Source organism: Melanerpes formicivorus, unplaced genomic scaffold (genome assembly GCF_026170545.1).
Source record: "Melanerpes formicivorus ecotype bairdi unplaced genomic scaffold, bMelFor1.0.p_v2 SCAF_5, whole genome shotgun sequence".
NCBI classification, from domain to species: Eukaryota; Metazoa; Chordata; class Aves; order Piciformes; family Picidae; genus Melanerpes; species Melanerpes formicivorus.
The window spans coordinates 20818129-20839219 of record NW_027142357.1 but is presented as its reverse complement, the minus strand read 5'-3'; the positions used below and the strand labels follow the sequence as shown (position 1 = coordinate 20839219).

The 21091-nt window shown below is 37.5% G+C and overlaps 1 protein-coding gene across 6 annotated transcripts in view; it reads left to right on the top strand.

Annotated features, from left to right (window-relative positions):
• UBR3 (ubiquitin protein ligase E3 component n-recognin 3) overlaps positions 1 to 20474 on the top strand; it is a 103106-nt gene extending 82632 nt beyond the window's left edge. For 3 of the 6 annotated variants that reach the window (XM_068138636.1, XM_068138635.1, XM_068138637.1), the window contains 7 exons: positions 6610 to 6734; positions 11078 to 11185; positions 11655 to 11765; positions 12543 to 12719; positions 14139 to 14348; positions 15936 to 16075; positions 16533 to 20473. In XM_068138636.1, coding sequence (XP_067994737.1) covers positions 6610 to 6734; positions 11078 to 11185; positions 11655 to 11765; positions 12543 to 12719; positions 14139 to 14348; positions 15936 to 16075; positions 16533 to 16650 — 989 coding nt within the window. In that variant the 3' untranslated portion in view covers positions 16651 to 20473. Of the gene's footprint in view, positions 1 to 6609; positions 6735 to 11077; positions 11186 to 11654; positions 11766 to 12542; positions 12720 to 14138; positions 14349 to 15935; positions 16076 to 16532 lie in introns of all 6 variants that reach the window. The other 3 variants (XM_068138634.1, XM_068138633.1, XM_068138638.1) reach the window with 2 other exon arrangements.
• Positions 20475 to 21091: the final 617 nt, after the last annotated feature.

The following is a 21091-nucleotide window of genomic DNA, read 5'->3' as shown; positions in this document are numbered from 1 at the left end:
CTGGGCTCGGCCCTCCAGCCAGTTCCTAACCCATCGCAGTGTGCTCCCGTCCAAGCCATGGGCTGACAGCTTGGCCAGCAGTTTGCTATGGGGGACGGTGTCAAAGGCCTTGCTGAGGTCCAGGTAGACTACATCAACAGGCCTCCCCACATCCACCAGGCGGGTCACCTGATCATAGAAGGAGATCAGGTTGGTCAGGCAGGACCTGCCCTTCCTAAATCCATGCTGGCTAGGCCTGATCCCTTGGCCATCCTGTGAGTGTTGTGTTATTGAACTCAGGATGACCTGTTCCATGATCTTGCCTGGCACTGAGGTCAGGCTGACAGGCCTGTAATTCCCTGGCTCATCCAACCGGCCCTTCTTATGGATGGGCACCACGTTGGCCAGCTTCCAGTCCTCTGGGACCTCGCCAGTGAGCCAGGACTGCTGGAAAATTATGGAGAGTGGCTTGGCCAGCTCATCTGCCAGCTCTCTCAGCACCCTAGGATGAATCCCATCTGGTCCCATGGACTTGTGGGGATCCAAGCTGCTAAGGAGAGTTCCAACTACCGCCTCATGGAACATAGGGAAACTGTGCAGCTCCCTGGCTCCTTCTGCTAGCTCTGCAGACCAGCTGTCAGGAAGACGTTCTGCCCTTCTAGTAAAAATTGAGGCAAAGAAGGTGTTAAGTATCTCTGCCTTTTCCTTATCCTTGGTTACAATGTTCCCCTCCGTATCCACCATATATGCTCCAGAAGATGGGATAGTTCAGAACTTCTGGTCTCTGGCTTATCTATAGATATACCTTTATTTTAAAATGAGAGCATATAAACAAGTATCCTTTTACTACTTCATTGAAAATGAGCAGAGTATCTAGTTCCGAGTCGTGTGTGGCAGTTTCACTTATGTGTGACTAGGCAAATAGAGGGACTGCTTTTGATACATACACCTGACTCAGGAAGGATAGTAGAAACTTTTTGCCCTTAGGAGTGGTTGAGTTCTCAGTACTGAATGTTCAAGCTCAGCTCACATGGCTCTGTCTGTGAACATTGTAGGTTGTGTTTTTTCACTTCAGTGTACATGTTTATGGATTAGTATGTCAAATAAAATTTTAGGATAAGAAATTATTTTAATAGCCTAGTGTCAAAAATATATTTTTTTTTTAAACAACAGTTTTAACTTAAATTAACTTTCATTGAAATGACCTAATAAAAACAGTAAAGAAAAGTTTAATGAGACTAACATCTGGCGTGGTGAAACCAAAGTACAAATAGTGGTCTTTTCATAGTTTATATGCAAGCATTGAAAAATGCCATTTATGAAAGTATATCTCACCACAGGAAAGACAAAATTCAATTAAAAGTAGGACATCTTGTGGAGAATTCTGTAAAATACCACATATCAGCAGCATGTTTTGCCTTTGCTCTTAGGTTTAGTGTATGTTGCAGTTGACTGGAAATGGCAAGTGGCAGGAAGATGAATGCAACCATTTCAAATCTATGAAGCATTAAATTGGAAATAAATTGCCATTTATCTTTCTAATTTTTATTTCATCAGAATGGTTAGGCAGCATAAAAAGTCTTTTATGACTTTTTTGTGTCCTGAGGTGTGGAGTGCAGTTCAGAAAAATGAGTAATAACAAATGTGTTCAGAATTTTTGTAGTGGGTGTGTAGGCCACAGTGTTGAATTTGATACCATTAATTCTTGGTAGAGAGCTGAGGCATGAAAAGGTAAAGTGGTTTTTGCAAAGTCACATGGCAGGTCAGTAAGAGGGGTGAACAATGCCTGCATTTGGCTCTACTTCTTCCTGAATCTTCTGTACTTCTTTGACATTATTGTGGAGTGCAGAAGCTGTGTTCTTTGCTGGATACCATTATGCAAACAGAAGGTTGATGCCTGTGTGCACTGTTATTTCCAGTATATTGCTGGAGCAGTGGACTTAACTGTTTTGTCAGAGAAGTGGTCTTGCAGTCTGATGCAGAATGCCATGGTAATGGTGTTAGAACCCTGGTAACGAAGGAAGAACCCATGAAAGTTCTTCACATTTGTACTCAAAATCCATTTTTGTTTACACAGTGTTTTTCCAAAGTACTGAGTTCTCTGCAAGGAGGACACAAACTTTGTCACCTGCCCTTCAGATAGAGCAGTAGGAATCACACTAACTAACTGCTGAATTGGTGTTGGTATCTTTTTCAATATGACATTGGTTAAAGCAATAAAAATGCCATTACTGTTCAGTCACTTCATTCTGAGGAAAATTGATCTGAACACGTCACAAAGAACACTGTAGATGAATTTATTATTTTTTGTGGCAGAGACTTTGTCATGAAGGTCAGAGCATTTACAGTCACTTAGCAATTTACAAAGATGGGAAAGTAAACATTGTGTTCCAAGATACTGAAACCATTTGTGGTTTTTTTGTTTGCTTGTTTAATGTTAGAACATGGGCACAGCTTTTGCAGATTTCACATGCTCAGTGTTTTGAAACTGTGCATACTAAATCCACAGAGGTGTTTCTGTTAACTTAAATCTGCCCTTGTAAACTGAATTCAACACCCTCTACTACCTCTTTCTGCAACACAATAGCTATACGCTGAACAAGTAATTTAATTCAAATAGAACTTTCTTCCTTGTTACCATCAGTTCCCAAATGTTCTATTGACCCAGTACCTGACTTAAGGCCTCTATGGACATATTTTTAGAAGCACAGAGTGTGTGTAGCTTCCAGTGATATAAATTTTGCCTTAGCTTTGAATGTAAAGAATACCATATTTTAGTATCAGAGACATTTGAAGTGAGTAATAGAACAGAATAGAATTAACCAAGTTAAAAAAGACCTTCAAGATCATCAAGTCCAACCCATTGCCCAACGCCATCTAATCAACTAAATGATGGCACCAAGTGCCTCATCCAGTCTCTTCTTAAACACCTCCAGTGATGGTGACTCCACCACTTCCCTGGGCAGCCCATTCCAATGGCCAATCACATTTTCTGTGCAGAGTGTTTTGAAACTGAGGTCTGGATGAGCAGGAGTGAGCCTTAGGATAGTAGATGCATAAAACTGCATCTACGGGCCAGCAATGGTCTGGTGCTGTGCTTCCACACGGACAAGGAAGGTCATGCAGCAGTGTGGGGGTTTGCCAGCATGCTGTTATATAATCCTAGCATTGCCCTAATATAGGCCACTGTGCTGCTTTTAGAAGTTTCTGACTTGGGAGTGGTGGATGTGTGCCAATTTTGAGAGTTTAGCCCAACTGTCACACTCTATGAACTGTGGGAAAGGTTTTCATCTCTGGTCTGAGACACCTAAATTCAGTCCTTTTTTTTTTGTAGTCCTGATAATCCCACATGCTGAAGAATCTGTTCTGATACACAATTCTTCCATAAAGTTTCAATGATGTGCAACAAAATTACAGTAAGCACTTTAATTATTGGATAAGGATCTTGACTAAATATAGGATGAATGTAGTCAGCTTGAATAGTATCCAGTTTCAGTGCAGAAGCTGAAATATTTATCTGTATCCTGGAATTTTCAAGACACCTTTCATGGATTATTCCACGCTGTCTCCTTTTGTTGTGAAGTTATTTTTCCAAATAGCCGTTCAAGCTTTAGATCAAGGACAATATTTTCAAAGGTTATTTATAAAAAGATGTCTTTCTGAATTCACTAAGACTGATCCTAGTAACTTAATTTTGCATTTTGTTGACTTTGTGCCAGCACATATCATCTAATTGGGTAAAAAATTAAAGGATCCATGTTGTTAGTAATACACATACTCATCTGCACATTTCTTGCAATAATGTTAAAATCAGAGTTCTAGAAGTGTTTCCTGTATAAACTTTATATTTTTAAGGGGGTTGGTTTAATGCATATAACTGGATGGGATGCTGTGAAGTAATTTGGTTCAAAAAATTTTGTTTCAAAAGGTACTTGAACTAGGAATGTAAAAGCACTTATCATTATTGTTCTGAAATAAGTACAGAAATTCTGCATTAGATTTTGTTTGGATTATAACAGCCTAGACATCCACAACTTCTAGACTGTCAGAATATCAGACTTAGTTTTTGGTTTTTTTTAGTGCAGGGTATCTTCTGAAATGGAAGGCACTTTGAAAATTTATATGGCTTACTCCCCAGCACACAAATATACCAGCACCCTTTAGAATTATTAAATGGAAAAGCAATGTAGCAAAGCAGGGCCAGAAAACACCGTGCAGCCCCAGCACCTGGTTCATGGAAAGGAAGCAGGCAGGAACATACCAATTCTATGGATACCTACAGCTGTGAAGCATTTTGCATTTTACAAATACAAGATAACACACAGTAATGAAATGATCATTGATCCTTTAACTGTTGGTTTTGGTGTGTTTCCCGTGAGATGTGCAACTTGCTTTGAAAGCCTTGGCTCTCATTACACAGCATGCAGCCTCTCCGCTGCTCTTGTGACATTTTCCTAAAAAATTAGCAGCAAGTGTGCAGAAGTCAGGACTTCATTAGGGTCATGCAGGTGTGAGAGTCTGTGATTTATTTATTTCCACCTCCCCCCAGTTCTGGTTTCTCCAAAAATACAATTCCTAGTAATGTGAGTGACATACAAGTAAGTAAATACAAGAACATTAATATGTGTTTAAAAAGACATAATATGCACAAGATTAAGTAATTCTGCTGAATTTAACAATTAGTGTTAAGGTGGGGATAGGGACAAGGAGTAATTATAATTAAGCCCCCCCACATTTAAAAAAATGTAGTAATTCCAGAGGATGCTAAGACACCCAGTGCTGAGAACACTGTATAATCACCTCAACAGAACAGAATGAGAACCAGAAGACAAAGTGGTCTCCAGAAGGCTGGTGAACATTGAGAAAGCAGTCTTGTTTTTCCAAAGTGCAGTGGCTTTCATTCATGCTTTCACAGTGTAAATTGATCTCTGTTGCTTATACTTGCTATTGATAGAGATAGAGCATAGTTTTATCTTGAGTTCACTCCTAGCTGCACTTACAGCCTGTAGCTCAGGCTGAATGGTTTTGTCTTGTAGATCTTGGTCCCTGAAAATTTACTGAAAGCTTACCAGCTATAATTCCTGAGGAAGAAGATTGCTAAGAAAATGGAGGTTTCAACAGAGGGAAGAAGTAGGGCATACAAATCTAATGGGATCTAGTGAATTCTCCTTCAGGGGAAACATGGCAGGGGTGAAGTATAGCAGTGTTTGTTGTGTTTAACTTAGGGTCCTTAGGAAGGCATTATAGAAAAAAAATTATACTTTTAAGTATGTATTTACAAATTATCATTCAAATGCTTTTTGTACATAGTCAACATTAAAAAGTTTCAAAATCCATGTGTGCATTGAATTTGTAAACATTTGTTACATTAAAAAACAATTGTTAGTTCACAAATTTAATTATGTACTCAAGTCCTGACTGTGTGTGTTTTAGACCTGAGTGGTGGGTTTTGATATTAGATACAGAAAGGAGAAGCAAGGAGTTTTATCTCCCTTATGTGCTTTGCATTTTCACATACGAGGCTCTTCTATATCCTTTGGGAAGGAAAAATTAATTTAACCCAGTTTTTGTGAGGTGCTTATGTAAACAAAGTAGTTCTGCTTGACTTCAAAGCCTAAAAGGACTCTTTAAACCCCTTGTATTTGTTTACATTGTTTTATATATATTATAGTTATGTTTGTGCTTAAGGAATGATGTGATACTAGAAACTTCTTTGATCTGCTTAGATTTTAAAAAGTCATATTGTTTGAGATGGGGAAATTAAAGCTAAAATAAAAAGAGGAAAAAAGACTGCCACCATATCTTCACTTCAGAGAACTGATCACCTTTACCTAGAACTGATCACCTTCAGTTTTTCTCATGTTGCAGTTTTAGGAACTCTTATTTTGCCTCTTTGGTAGTGTCCCCAAAAAGATTTCATAGGCTTTCTCCTGCAGCCTGTATGTAGGAGATGATAAAGCATTATTATCCTTTAAATATTAAGAAAAATCTAAACAATAACCATCTTTTAAAAGAAGGTAAGTTGTAAAAACCTCTTTTGTCTTCTTTGTGCATTCAGGTGAGGCCAGTAAATAGGTGCTCACTAAAGAATGATTTGCAGCAACCATATCTGGAAGTCAAGGGATAGAAAATTATGTGTACTAAATGTCCTTCTTGTGGCAGTATCTTTGGGAACTTAACTTTTTCAGTATTTGTGTGAATATAACTTAGCCCAGATGGTTTAATCATTGCTAGAATAGTCAGTAGGATATGCATTTGCTTCTACAACTCCCAATTAGCTGTGGCTATCAGTAATCACTAGCTTATTTGATGTAATGTTTGGACAAAATAGAATTTTGTAGTATTACCAGGTCCTTAGGAGGAAGTTACTGCTGATCAGGATTAAGGTGAACATACGGAACAGTGGGAAAGTACATGTCCTGTACTTGTTCCAGTCACTACAGCTGCCAAGTAATATCTGAAGGCCAGTAAATATATTTATGTTGTTTTGCATATTCTGGGGGGGGGTGTACTTTTTGTATAGCACTTGCTTTTTATTTGAGAAGCAGCATTTCCATAACTAGACACTCTGTAATCGGTGTATTTGCTAAAAATACCAAGTGTTTAAAAATTAATTTCTTTGTTTTACAGAACACTTCAGCTGCATTATAAAAGTACTGTTCACTTTATTGTATACTCAAGCCTTGGCAGCACTTTCTGTTAAATGCAGTGCTGAGGATAGAATGGCGTGGAAAGAGTCAGGAGCTCGCAAAAAGGTTGGTTAATTTATTAAAACATACATGAAGATTTGTTTATGTATGCCACAGATATTTCTGCTTTGCCTATAATAATTGCTTCTGCTTCACAAATATCCAGTCTTCTGCATGTGGAATTTTTGGAGATTTTCTTATGTGATGGGACTTGAGATTTTCATGAGTGTCTAGTTCCAGATACTTGGATATTCTAGATACTCATTTGTTCTATTTCCCATTGCAGAAAACTGAGGTTCAGTTTTAAGGCTGTATCTCTACAGTTTTATTAGTCTTGTGTTTGTTGCAAATCATAGCATCACAGAACTGTTTTGGTTGAAAAGACCTTTAAGATCACCAAGTCCAACCACTATTTAACTCTACCAAGTCTAGTGCTAAACCATGTCCCTTAGCACTGCATCTGTGCATCTTTTAAACATATCCAGGAATGATGAATTAACCCTGAGGAGCCTACTCTGGTATTTGATGACCCTTTCATTGAAGAAGTTTCTTCTAATATCCAATCTAAATCTCCCCTGACTCAGCTTGAGGCCATTTCCTCTTGTCCAATCACCTGGGAGAAGATACAAACGTCTGCTTTCACTACAGCTGCCTTTCATGTACTTGTAGAGAATGAGGGGGTCTCCCCTCAGCTTTTTCTTCAGACTAATCAACCCCAGTTCCCTCAGCCACTCCTGTTCACCAGGCTCTTCACCAGCTTCATTATCCTTCTCTGCACCATCTCCAGCACCTCCATGTCTTTCTCAGAGTGAGGGCCCCAATACTGAACACAGTACTCAAGATGTGGCCTCTCTAGTGATGGGACAGGTGGTATTGAGTAAGTGCGACTTTCCTTCCTGTGAAATTGAAGCCTTTCTAGATAAACCATAGGTTCATCTGATGTACTCCTGTACTGGAAAAGTGGACAAGATTGGTGGTGGTGGAAAAAAGAGGGAGAGAAGGAAATTTGTAGACAAGGCAGATAGATATATTTTTGTTGCTTCCTTACCTTTAGATAGTATTTACGAGTTAAGTGAAGTCGTACCTTGCTGTTTTGGTTCAGCTGATTGAATGCTTCCCACCCAAAGACACAGTGCCCTCCGCTGGCACTGGCATTCATTTAAGCCCCCTTCTCCATGGATTAATTCACCAGAAAGTCAGAAGAGTGCCAATGCCAGACCAAGAGAAGGGGGATGGAAGTGTTGGACCAGGAGAGGAAATATGTGGAGGAATACCCCTGTATTACAACAGCTGGGCCTCAGGTTGTGTTGGCTGTAAAATGAAATGCACACTGAGAAGGCTGACCTGCTTTTCATGTGTAAGTTAGATTTGTCATACTGGTCAGTCACAGCTTCAAGGTATTAAGGACAAAGTCTCTGCTGGCCAAACTGCTACTGTGCAGGATTGGTTGGTTTGTTGGTTTTTTTTTCTGGACTTGCAGGAAGCATGATCTCTGGGCAGCTTTTGTTAGCTAGTTCCCTCATTTCCTTAGAAATTCGAGAACATTTACTTGAAATTGTTTCTGGATGGGGGATTGGTTCCCCCCCCCCCCCCCCATTTTTGTGTTTACGTAAGTGATTTTTCAAGTGACAGGTAATTTTGCAGCTCAAAATTCATAGTAGAAAGCATATAAACAGATCGAAGTGTTGCCAGCTTATATTCTTTCCTAGTCCATATGATAACTAGAGTTTATCTGAACATATATTTACAATGCTTTATTTTCTGCCTACACTGGGGAGATTATATTGTAGGGAAATAGATTTAGGGCATCTGGTAGGTAGGCTGGCTATCCATACTAAGATATTTTCTTACAGAAACACTTTTTTCTTACTCTCTTTGATATTAAAGATGATCCATTTTAGTGGAATTTTCACTAGTGTGCTTTCACTTTGATGGTTGATAAGGCTGAATGAAAATTAGTAGCACATAAAACTGCATTACTATGAATGGATATTGTGATTTAGTGTAAGTCAAATAACATAACATTAACTTCTGATGGTGAGAATTTTGACTTTTCTTCTATAGCAGCCCACTAAAGGTAGTGTCATAGGGTTGGAAGGGTAAGGCCAAGAAGCCTCTTCCCTCCCCCCTGTAAAGTAAAGGGAAAGAAAATTGGAGGGAAAGGAAAAAAAAACTCACAGCTGAATTAGCAAAGCAGTGGAGCTGTATATTTACAAAGCAATGTAGGATATGCAGGGGAATATAGACAAATTTACAATATTTACAATATATACAAAGATATACAATAAAGTAACACAGAAATGAGAGTTTTCCCCCCCCTTGCTGAGGGGGTTCCCCACCTCCGCTCTCCCCCTCTCTCCCCCTATTCCCCAGAGTGGGTTAGAAAAGAGAGAGAAAGAGAAAAAAAGTTAGAAGCAGTTTGTGTTAATTGGAAAGGAGTTAATACAGGCCTTTATCAGTTTCAAGGCCGAAGCCTTGGCAGAAAGCCCAGGAGCTGCAAGCTGCTACCCGAAGGAGAATCGGAAGCAAGACTAAAGATAAAGTGCTGGAATGCCCAGTATACCTTCCTGCACTCCCAGTTCAGAAGGTGCTTCCTCCCACTTAACCAATGAAATTAGTTTAGATTGTTCTTTTCATTTACCAACTTCCGTCCACCATATTCCCTTTCTTAAAGGCACAGCCTCAAACGGTGACAGGTAGCCCTTGTCTTCTTGATCCTAGGCATAATCATCAGAGGAATCCTTTCTCTTTGCAGGTCACAAAGGCAGATGCTTTTTAGTTTAGGAATCCAAGTTCTTTCTTCAAAGTTTAATGGTTTAACTTTTCCCTATATTCATGCCAAACTACCAAGCAACATTAGTAGTTTAATTTCTCAGCAGGGCTGAGAGGTGATGTTCTACTTTTGATTCCATTATCTTTGCAAAGAGCCTTATGGTGTCACAAGCAGCACATTGTAAACGTCTGCAGAGCAAGCTTCCAAGAATAATGTAGGCAAAAGGTTTGTCCTTACTGCTGATTTAAATATGTGTTTCCTTCTGATTCTTAGATTATGAACATAAACAACAAATCCACCTTCTGGATCCTGAACATGAACTCATCTAAAATTAACAATTCTAATTATAAAAATTATAACTTATGTCAAAATGCAAACCAATTGATGAGTAACATACAGTATTATGTATCAAAGTCTTTTTATATTTCATCTCACCTAGTTTCTTTGCTTTACTCCCTCATTGTTTCTTGTGTTGAAGAGATACTAACAGAGCTCAACATTCATATCCAGTCATTTATTTTCTGGGTCGAATATATTGTGACTTAGAAGAAAAACATTTATAGGAATATTGCTTTCTGTTTGGGATGACTTTCTATAATTGTTGCCTTTCAATGTGCTGTGGCACCAAGCTAAGCAGCTATTTCTTCTTCTCACTGTAGCGGTTTTAGGCTTTGCCTTTAAAATTTAGTTACAGATTTTGAGCAGAAAAGTAGAAAAAAATAAATCACTATTGGGTGTAAAAAGGAAAACAAATTCATTGGGTAAATATCTGGAATAAGAGGAGCTGTACCATAACAATTCTTCCTTTTTCTCTTCTCATCTCAGCTGTTTTGCTTCACTCGGGAGAGATAACTTGCTTATTGGCTGGCTTTGGCTAAGTCTAACTTCTCTGCTCCTCTCCCCTTTTGTACAGGGGGGTAGGGGAGGCAGGGAGGGAGAAGCAGGGAGCTTCTCTTGATCTCTTGACCAGGGGGGTTTTTGTGTTGTTTGCTAATTGTAAATATCTGTATAATATTGTAAATATATTTTGTACATATTCATTGCATTCCATTGTAGAATGTAGATTTTGTTTGTAAATACAGCTTCATTTGCTTCTAACTGAGTTGGTCTGGCAAAGTTAACTTGGGGGGGAGGAACTTGAACCCACCACATTTACTACCTAGTTTTTGCCATCGGCAGTAGATACTGTTCACATTTCTGATGGACTCCTTTCAACTTAGGATACAGAGGATACACAGTGTTTTGATAACTGTTGTGGTTTGGAACATTTTAGAAAACAGCTACTCTTTTTTTTGTTTTTTTGTTTAGTTGTATTAGAATTCATATTCCATCAAAGCATGTTGGATCGATGAAACAATAGAGAAAATTCAAGGGAAACGTAACATTATGAAAGTATTTTCATATACCACTCAGTTTAGAACATGCGAGATTGAAGTAGCAATCCACATTTCACTCTCTGAGCTGAACACAGCCTTTTTCTGTAGAATTACATTTTCTTTTTCTAAAGCATATCTTTGTAGGTCAGAATTCACGTTGATCCAAAGGAAATGTACTTCATCGCTGTTACTTTCACATGAACAACTTTTTTCCTCCTTGTCATGACCATTGCCTTTTGGATTTCTTTCTTTATTTGCAGAATACGCCTGGTGGAGAAAAGTCTTGGGAAGTATTGCTGGGTCATGTGATTACCGAGCTGTCAAAGGGGAAGATCTATGAAGAAGGAGACACTGAAGAATTAACAGTGGTATTGGAAATGTCTTAAGATTTATCCAGCATAGCCCTGTTTCTCTTTCATTTTAGTTTTTCAGCATCATTGTTACATTGATTTTTCTCTCACCTTGCTACAGACTGCAGTACTATTTTTTTTTTAGATCAAAGTTACATCCCTTTAGGACAGATCTTTCTTTTACTAATACCACATGTGGCCAGTGCTGTGTTGAGAAAGTTATTTGCAAATACTTCTTATAATTGTGGTTTTAATCATATGTATGAAAGATTTATCAGAAACTTGGAAAACTGAAGTAGAAAAAAAAATTGTCAAGGGGAAAAAACAGTTTTTTCAGATTATCAGTGAAATGCTGCCCTTTGCAATGTATGTTTCATGCGGTGGATTATATAGTGTGCTCAAAAAGCATTTGGTTCATATTGGAGGTTCTGGCATAGGAGACAACTTACCTGGGGCAGAATTTAGTAATTGCTTCCTTTCTCCCTAGGTAAATCCTGATTCTGTAGAGTGCTATCTGCAGCAGTTCTGCCTTCCTTTCCTCAGGATCACAAGCCTTCTTCAACACCATCTTTTTGGAGGAGACCTACCTAGTTGCCAGGTACAGATTGAAAGTGGCACGTGAAGTTTTCCTGTAAAAGCTAGAGATCAAAACTTTTAAGGTGTCTTTTTTTTCTAGTATGTATTTTCTATCCTAAGATGATTAATTCTTGAAGTCATATTTCCTAGCGTTGTTGGTGCATTGTTTGTCCTCTATAAATTTGTTTTCAAGGCAGTTTCTCTGACAAATTGTAATACTCTTAAAATTCAGCAAATACATGCTTGATATGTCATGCTTGAATAAGTCATAAATGCATGTCTCATAAAATGGCAACATACTTTTAGAGCTTGTCCAGCATTTGCAGAGATGCTATAATTTCCACACAAACTGGAATTAAATCCTGATTTTGTTTAATGCCTGTTACTATTTGGACTTTTTTCTCAGACATTCTGCTTCACAGACAATTACGTTTAAGTTCCATGACTGATTTTAGCAGTTTGCTGCAGCTCAGCTCTCTTATTTCCTTTGTGTCAAAATCATCTCATCTCTAAAATTTAAAAGCCAGTTTGGGGTGTTGAACAGGAAGAAAATTGAGGAGTTTTGGGTGTTCTTTTGTTTATGGCTTTTGATTTTGTGGTGTTTGGTTTTTGGTGGGATGGGTTTATTTTTCTGACTGCTTTTCTTGTATTTTGAAAATCCATTTTGAGTTAATCTTGGCATCATTGTACTAGAACATTGTTACTTTTTTTAAATTGAAATAGACATATTTTTAATAAACTATGTAAAAATTCAGAGTGTAGATACTGATCTAACGCTGTCCCTTTTCATACCTTAAAGGAAGATGAAGAATTCACTCTTCTTGCAAGCTGCCTCGGTCTATTACCATCTTTTCAGTCAGCTCATCAGTTCACCAGTGCCTCTTGTCTGGATTGGCCAGTGCCAGCATTTGACATGATATCACAGTGGTGCTCAGAACTGGCTTCATTTGCAGATAGACATCCAGATCAAGTCAAGGTAAGTAGCAAAATGACTTCTTCGAAAGTAGTCGTGATGTGGAAGCAGCTATTCATGGTTTGGTTCACTATGCACACACCCTGTTGTTGTGGATGAGGATCAGAAAACCTGACTTGTACATGAAAGAGAAATTGTAATCAGAAATATTAGTTAGAGAATGTGGGTTTGCTTGGCTAAAAAAAAATAAAATAAGGAAACCTATCTGTTTTTTGTATGATTGCTGGAGACAGAAAGTAGAAATGCTATCCTTAGATGGTCCTAAGTATATTCATATCTTCTGCCCCTGAAGCCTGTCAAGGGCAAGTAGTAGAAACTTGTTTTTTTAAGAAAATACTTACTAGAAGTTTTCTTTGCACATTAGACATTATTGATAGTTTTGAGCATCTTCAGTTGCAATACCAAAAAAGACCAAAAGGATAAGGAGTGTTTAATAGTTGACTAATAAAAGCAGCTTAAAGAAACAATACCAAGTCTTGAGCCAGTGCCATTAGAGTATCAGTTGTGAAGTGGAAATTTTTCAACATTCAGTGCATTGTATTTATAAGGAAGCTGCCTCTCAACAATTCCAATCCCCCTCTCCTAATTTTATGACGCCAAAGAGGCAAGCGAGGTGCGTTCTTCACTCTGCGATGTGACCTGCAGCTGTTTTTGCACGTTTGCAGGCTAAATTAGGCTATTATGAATGAAACTGTGAACAGTGAGATTAATCACAAAATACAGGTGCTGCCAATCTGGTGGGTATTTCTTTTATTTTAGCAAGTTAGGTTTTGAGGTCATGCACTTTTCTTCTGACCCCTATCCCCATCAGTTTTAAAACAAATAATTATTAGTAGGTTGAAAGAACAAGAGAGTTTTGAGAGCCAAAGAGAAGAGCTAGGCTATTTAAATCATGCCTGCTCTAGTAAAAATCTCAAGAATCCTGGTAAGTTTTTAATGGCTTCAAAATTTATGTGTGCAACACAGTTTTGAAAAAGGTAGTCTTTAAATATCATCTGCAGAGCCTAACTTCAGTTCTGGTTTTGAAAGTTTTAATCTAAATTTTAGCAAGGAGACAGCTTTCATAGTCAGTGGCAGGGTTTAGCAGCAGTGTTGCTGTTGCCAAGGTAACAGTGTATTGAGTTGAAGCCTTCCCTGCAGATCATGCTTAATCCTCTTGGTTTACCTATGACAATTTTCGTGCTTAAAACGTGTCACATTCAGAAAACATCTTTGGGATAAGGCTGGTACCCGTTTTGCACCTGTTACAAAAGATGAAATGTGACCACAGCTGGGAATGGTGGTCTGCCAGAGGCAGCTGACTTCTAATTTCCAGATTTGTGAAATGCAGAAGTGAAAGATTTTTAAAGTGTTCTCTTTTTAGGGAAATATAAATGCATAAATGAATGTGCAGGACTGACACTGTTCTTATCTTCTTTGTAGGCTTTGCTTATCCAGGAACCTAAGTGGGATTTACCACGTCTCCTTCAGCTGCCTGAGAATTATAATACCATTTTTCAGTATTATCATAGAAAAACTTGTACTGTTTGTACCAAGGTTCCTAAAGATCCGGCTGTTTGTCTAGTTTGTGGTACTTTTGTATGCTTGAAAGGACTATGCTGCAAACAACAGAGCTACTGTGAATGTGTACTGGTAAGAGAAAGTTAATTCACATTATGTAATTGATTCTCACACTGGTGGGTAGTATTTAATGCCATTGCTCAGTTTTGATGGTTTTCATTCCAAAACCATGTCTGTGAAATCAGAGAATAGTATGGGTTGGAGGAGGCCTTTGACGTTTTAAACATTTAGTGCCGATTTGTGATAGATGGATCTAGACTGGATTCTAGATAGTGATTTTATTCACCTTGTTAAGTATAAAGCCTATTTCACTAGTTTGAGAAACTCACAATGCCAATGTGTGTAAAGTTGACACATGGTTCTGATTTCATAATCTATTTTAATTTGTCTGCATTCTAATGGTTCATAATCCTCTGATGTTAATAATCCTCTGTTTTGTTTCCTTGCTTTCTGCATACATGAGACTATCAATGTTTGGGTTTGGGGTTTTCTCTTTTATAGAGTACTGTCTGATATACCTGACCAACTACTAGTGATCTACAGACTACAGCTAGATAACTATTATGTTAAGGCCTTTGACTTCAATTCAGCAGCACTTTTCTAGTCAGCATATGTATACATTCTTTTAGGAACCTGAGTTGGACAGCATATAGTATTGTTTTCCTGCCTATAATAAAGGTTTGCTTTGACATCTGTTCTGTTTCCTATCATGGAACAGATAGAAGATTTGAACTTCACAGACTTCATAAAACTGTCGGGGGGGAAGTGGTGGTGGGGATGTTGTTCAGGAGATGATTACAAATGGGACATAAAATCAAACTCAAACAAATTTCAGAGGATCTTGAACTTTTTAGACGTTGTTGAAACTTGCCTTTCTCTCTCATACTGCTAGTATGGTGGGAGAAGGAGGGGTGAGCAAAATTTAAAATAGAAATAACAGATTTCTATTTAAGGTGTCAAGCTTTGTGAAAAAGTTATGGGGGGAAAAAAATCTATGTAGTTAATTACATTTTATGTTAAGTTGATGAGATGATAGTCTCTGATTGTAATAAAACTATACAGGAAGAACACTTTTTTGAATTGCTAAAATGAGTTGATTAATACAGCATGCCATTCACTGACACGAATGACACTGAAGCAAGCAAAAGTTTTAAAACTAAATTTGTAGAGCTACAGAGTAGACCTCTGACCATGGATACAGAAAGCAAGTGTTTAGCAAGAAAGACTATAGTAAAAGAGGTCGTGCTGAGTTTTTCTGAACACTTTCTCCTACTCTTGCCATTCATGACAAATATTTGGTGCCAGGCACACAAAGGCATGCAGTTTGCTGTACAACCACAAATTCAAAATATTGTAGAAAATATTTGTGCTCATTCTTGATAAGTAATTCTAGTTTTACATGAAAATTAATACCCTTCCTTATTGAGCAGGAAAGCATTTTTATATGTGAGTGTCATGGCATCACAAGACATGGAGTTCTAGTTTGCTTGGAAAATTTGGAGGCAGGCTACCCTTTATCAGCTCTTTCTTAGCAAATAATGGGTGTATGTTATTTCAATCAAAATCAGTTACTATTTTTTTAAATCCTTTTTGGGATTAAGTTGACAGACACTAACAGAATCTTTACACTCTTCCCTTTCAACACCCATAATATTGTAGCATTCTCAAAACTGTGGAGCTGGGACAGGAATATTTCTTTTGATTAATGCATCTGTAATCATCATCATACGAGGCCACCGTTTCTGCCTTTGGGGTTCTGTTTACCTAGATGCACATGGTGAAGAAGACAGAGATCTTAGGTAATGTTTGCTTGATTTCTTTCTGTCTTTTTGGCCCAAAGGTTGCGTAAGCGTGCTCACTGAGTTACAACACACAAGGCACTCGAGGCAGATTTGTCGTTGCCAATAATAGTCAATTTAAAGTGTTGCACTGGGCAAGACTTCTGTCACAAAGTTGTTTTTTCACCTTCAATCAAATGATGAAATTGGATTCCAGTGTAAGGAGGTAGTGTACCTACCAAGCTACACATGCCTGAGACATCAAGAGATGGTTTTGGGATTCTGCTATCCAAGAGAGAGAAAGGGAAGCCCCAGCAGTTAGGTTATTAAAAGCAAACTCAAAAGCCCCTCACCAATATAAAAGCATGCTTCCCCTGGGAAAAAAAAAGTTGCATGAGTATTGTGTGTTGACTGAATAATGAAGCAGTTTTCCATTTATTGGCTATATTAACTATTCGGTTTTCTTTGTTTTCTACAGGCGTGGTAAACCTCTCTACATATGCAAGGAAAGATACAAAGTGCTTGAGCAGCAGTGGGTGTCTCATACTTTTGATCATATCAATAAAAGATGGGGGCCACATTATAATGGCTTGTAAATCATCATTATCGTCATCATCTACACACCAGGATGTTGCTGTTACCGTGATGAATGCATCTTGACTGACAATAGCTTTAATTGAATTGGAGTTTAGCTCTCTGGCTCGGGATGGAGTTTAGGGTATGGGCAGAAAAGGGAAATGGAACTTCGTCAACATGTGAAATTTTTGCAAAATTAGCTGCTCTTGCTGTTAAATATTGATACAATAATTTGAAATTAAATCCTCAGAATGGTGTGAGCAATCTAATTGCACTCAGTAGTCTATTTTTTTCTTTTGTTTTTTAAAGCCCATTACTGTTAAGAAGCACAAATTTTAGAATTGTTTAGAGGCTTCAGGGTCAGCTGTCAGGTTTTATTTTTTTTCTCTGCATGGAGTTGAGTTTTTAGCAACTTCTGCTGAAGCAGTGTGTGTGTCTATTACATCCACTAAATATGTTGGATAGAATTTATTTGCCTTCTTTCTGTTGGTTTGAGGTTTTTGCTTGCTATGCGTTTGTAATTGGACTAAAGATGTAACACAGTAGTGAGACTGCATGGTAATAATTGGTCTGAAAGTTGAATTTTTAAAGAGTATTTCACTGTCATGAAAGGTCTGCTGAAATATTTCAGGCATTGCTGAAAACTTATGCATTCTCAGGAATTCCTTATTTTTTATCCATAAATAAGTGAAGTAGCCGTAAATTAGGTATCTGACTGTTCTTAATGTATTCCAGAACACACACTCTTTCTTTTTCTTCATTCTTTTTCAGAAAGGAAAGTTTTTTTTTTTTCTTTTCCTCATCAGTTGATTAAAGTGTTTGTGATTACACATACAGAAATTGCTGTATGTAGAGAGAATTTGTACTGTGCCCAACATAGCAGATCCCAGTTACAAGCATAACAACCTAAGCCAGCCTGTCATTTCAAACTAGATGTATGTTTCAGAATGATTGGATTGGCAATGTGAAAGTTATTCTGCAAATGAAACACAATTATGTATCTTTCCTGTCATTTTGGGAGGTTCCTCTATATTGTGTTTGTTTAGAGTAATCACTGTTCTTTCTGCTTGGTTTCCTAAAGGAGGAAAAATAAAACAAAAAACATCAACTGAGATAGCCCAGATGAACAACCAATGCATGTGCAGCCTCACTGGATGAATGCCAAAAGTGTTAATGCATAGAGGGCTAAAAAAATTCATGAGAATGGGTGTGACTGGGCTAAACCCCACAGTGTAAGTAGGTAGGAAAGATTACAGTTAAAATACTGCTATGTAATATATTGCTACTAATGTTTTTCACAAGTGTTGGACATTTGTTGGCTATTTCATACTGTACTACCAAGCACCTCCTGGTAGTTTTGACTTTCATAGCTTGTGTGTAAAATAAAATTTATATGTGTAAAATAAAACCATCCTGTGATACAACCACATATACAATGAGACCAGTTTGCCAGTGGAAGTCATTATCTAGTGAAAAGTGTATAGGGGAAATAAAATGACTGTATAGTCATCAAGGAGAATGGATGGAAGGAAAAGTAAGTAAATAAAATTAGTTTTTCTGGATACTTGCAATTCAAAAAAAGCCCACCATAAAGGATTTTGGGTTTTATACCCACATATAAATAGATATATATTTCAAAAGTATTACAATACTTCATGTAAGATTAGAATTACTCTGTTTCACCAACTAAATGTCTTTTCCAAAATACTGCTTTTTTGATACTGTATTATAAGTTCTGCCTGTAATATTTTTGCATTGCTCACTATGAGTATCAGGCCATTTTTTAAGTGTGGTTAAAGAGCAAAAAGATTCTTTACATCTCCAGCGTAATATTATTACAGGGCTCATGAACTTGAGTGGTCTGTAGTTTGAAGCTACAGTGCTATATTTACAGGAGACAATGTATCCAGAATTTGACTACTGTGTTTTATTTAAAATGGAATGTTCTCTAGTTGTGCATATGGATGTGAAGTAAAACAATTAGCCTTAACTTTAACATTTCGATATTTCATAGTGTTTATTTTAGTACTGGTGGATTAGTTACCAGTCAACTTAAAAACAAACAGAAAAATCACTTGGTTGAAAAATTGTACTTGAATATCCTTGCATGCTGCTAAACAAGAATTTTGATTTCCCCCGTAACTTTTTTAATCCTACTTTATTAAGCTAGCCTTGAAAAAACAACAGGTCCAAACTAGAGTGGTGTGTGAGTGTGTTACTCAAATGTTCTGGTGTGATATCCTGTAAGAATAATCATTTAAGTACAGTACATTACTGTTAGATTCTAAAGAATCAATCTTTATAACACATCAGAAGAGTATAAAACTAGGAATACAACAATCGACATTGTAAGATATGTGAATAAAAGTCTACTGTCAATCTCTATGTTCATGATATTTTTTTCTCTGCCCACTCATCCAAAATGTGGTTAGTGTTGAATTCTACCCAACAGCCAGGCAGTTATTTAAATGTCAGAAGCTTATGCATGCAAAGTACTTTGCATAGAGAGTAAATCTGGTTTATTTGTTTTTCCTTTTTGTTCCTCACAGTCATGTATTTTGTATTCATAATTTGGACTGTTTTATTTTACTCACAAGCATAAAGTTGTGCTTAATTTTACGTCAGCTATTATACTATTGCTGCTGCAAACTGCTACAATTAAAATGCTGAACTGAGAAACTGTACTTCTGGGAGAACTATGCTTGAATCTTCTGTCAAATCTGTTTCTGGAATAACTATTACTTCAGTTTGTTGAATGTATATATTTATGTATTAAATTTTCCCCTTTTTTTTGACCTTTGAGAAATTTGGTGACACAGTCTTCTTTCAACCTTGACCTATGGACAACAGCTTTTTTGAAATGGCAGCCTGAAATTTTCAATTATACTTTTGTCACCCTTGCAGTAGAAATCTTGCATAACTCACAGCATTTCACAAGCAAACAACATTTTTCCTTTAAAAAGAGGATCTTGTGCTACAGCAGTCAACAAATGTTACTCTTCACTGTAGAATCCAGTGGAGTCAGTTTGTGCATCTTGGTATGATTTTGGTCTAATATTCATCTAACTTAGATTGTGCAGTCCTGCTTTTCACTTTGTTTTTCTCAAAAGTGGGGGGTAATGATGAATAGAGACTGTCAAGGCATTAGCTTAGTTAAGAATGAAATTACACTGTTTGCAAACAGGAATGAGCTGACCCAGTGTATGGAAGTTCATAGCTCCCAACTGCAGGATATGAGGGATGCATGTTCTCAGAGGAGCCTGGCTCTGTGTGACTGACAATTTCTGTGGTATGTGTTGCTCATTGCAGTCAGGGAGATCCATACTGCTGGTTTGAAGACCATGCTACATGTATGTCTCCTTTGGTAGAGCAGAGTGTCCCAAGCATCTGTTCCTGTTTCCTCGGATGGGCAGGTGTTTGCCTGGCAAGCGCTCTTACCACTGAGAAAAGCCCCAGCTGCTGCAGTTCAGCCTTGTGACTTACCTTGTCCCTCCTGCCACTACAATGTCCTGTCATGGCGGTTGTCATCTTGCTAGGTTTTACTAGCTATTACTTCCTGGAAATGGATGTCCTTAAGTAGGAAAAGCATATTCTCAAAGGAAGTCAAACACTTCATAAATTCTTAGCCATAAAAATGGCCAGGGTGTTTTACAAGTTAAAAAAATATTTTAACTGATAAGAGTTTGGGGTTTTTTTTGGTTTTTTTTTTTTTTTAATTCACTGTATCATTTGTACTTTCTTAACACTAATACTGTTCAGGACATTTAATGCTGTATGTTTCAAATATTGTGTTTCTTTGAAATATTGATGAGAAAGCAAAACTGAATCTTGTTAAAATAAATGATGGTTTCAAAAAAGCTAATCTTACTACCCTAAAACATTATTTTTGCATGGTACAGGAAAATGTGTGGGGGAAAAACACTCCTTTGAAAAACATTTTAAATTTAGCTCTGAGTCCCAGTTGAAACACCTCAAAATGAGCTTTCATAAAAGTACCATTATTTGAAAAGCCATTTCCTGTAATTCTGTCACTTAATGTAAAGCAGGCTGGTCTCTTAATTTGTGAAAATGGGAGCTGGTTCCATGGAAACCCCTCACATCATTGAACGATTTACTACCCAGTAAACAACTTACTATTCCTTTTGTCTTTATCCCTCATACATAGTACATGGATGGTAAACGTTTCCATTTCCACTGAGTATGGAAACAAGTATTTTAAGGATTGGAGCTAAAACTACTCCTTCCCCCCACCCACCCCTTTAACATTATCTGCTGTCATGGAGCAGGAACTTTCTGAGAAAGGAGCTTTCCTCTCCAGTCACCTCCCTCAGTCACTTTCTTATGCTGCCTATAATGTGCTATTTTAGCTCCTGAATTGCTTACATCACCTGTTTTCTAATACATTTCCTATTGATGGGACTGAAGTAAAATACATCCTTACAAATGAAGATGCTGCTAGAG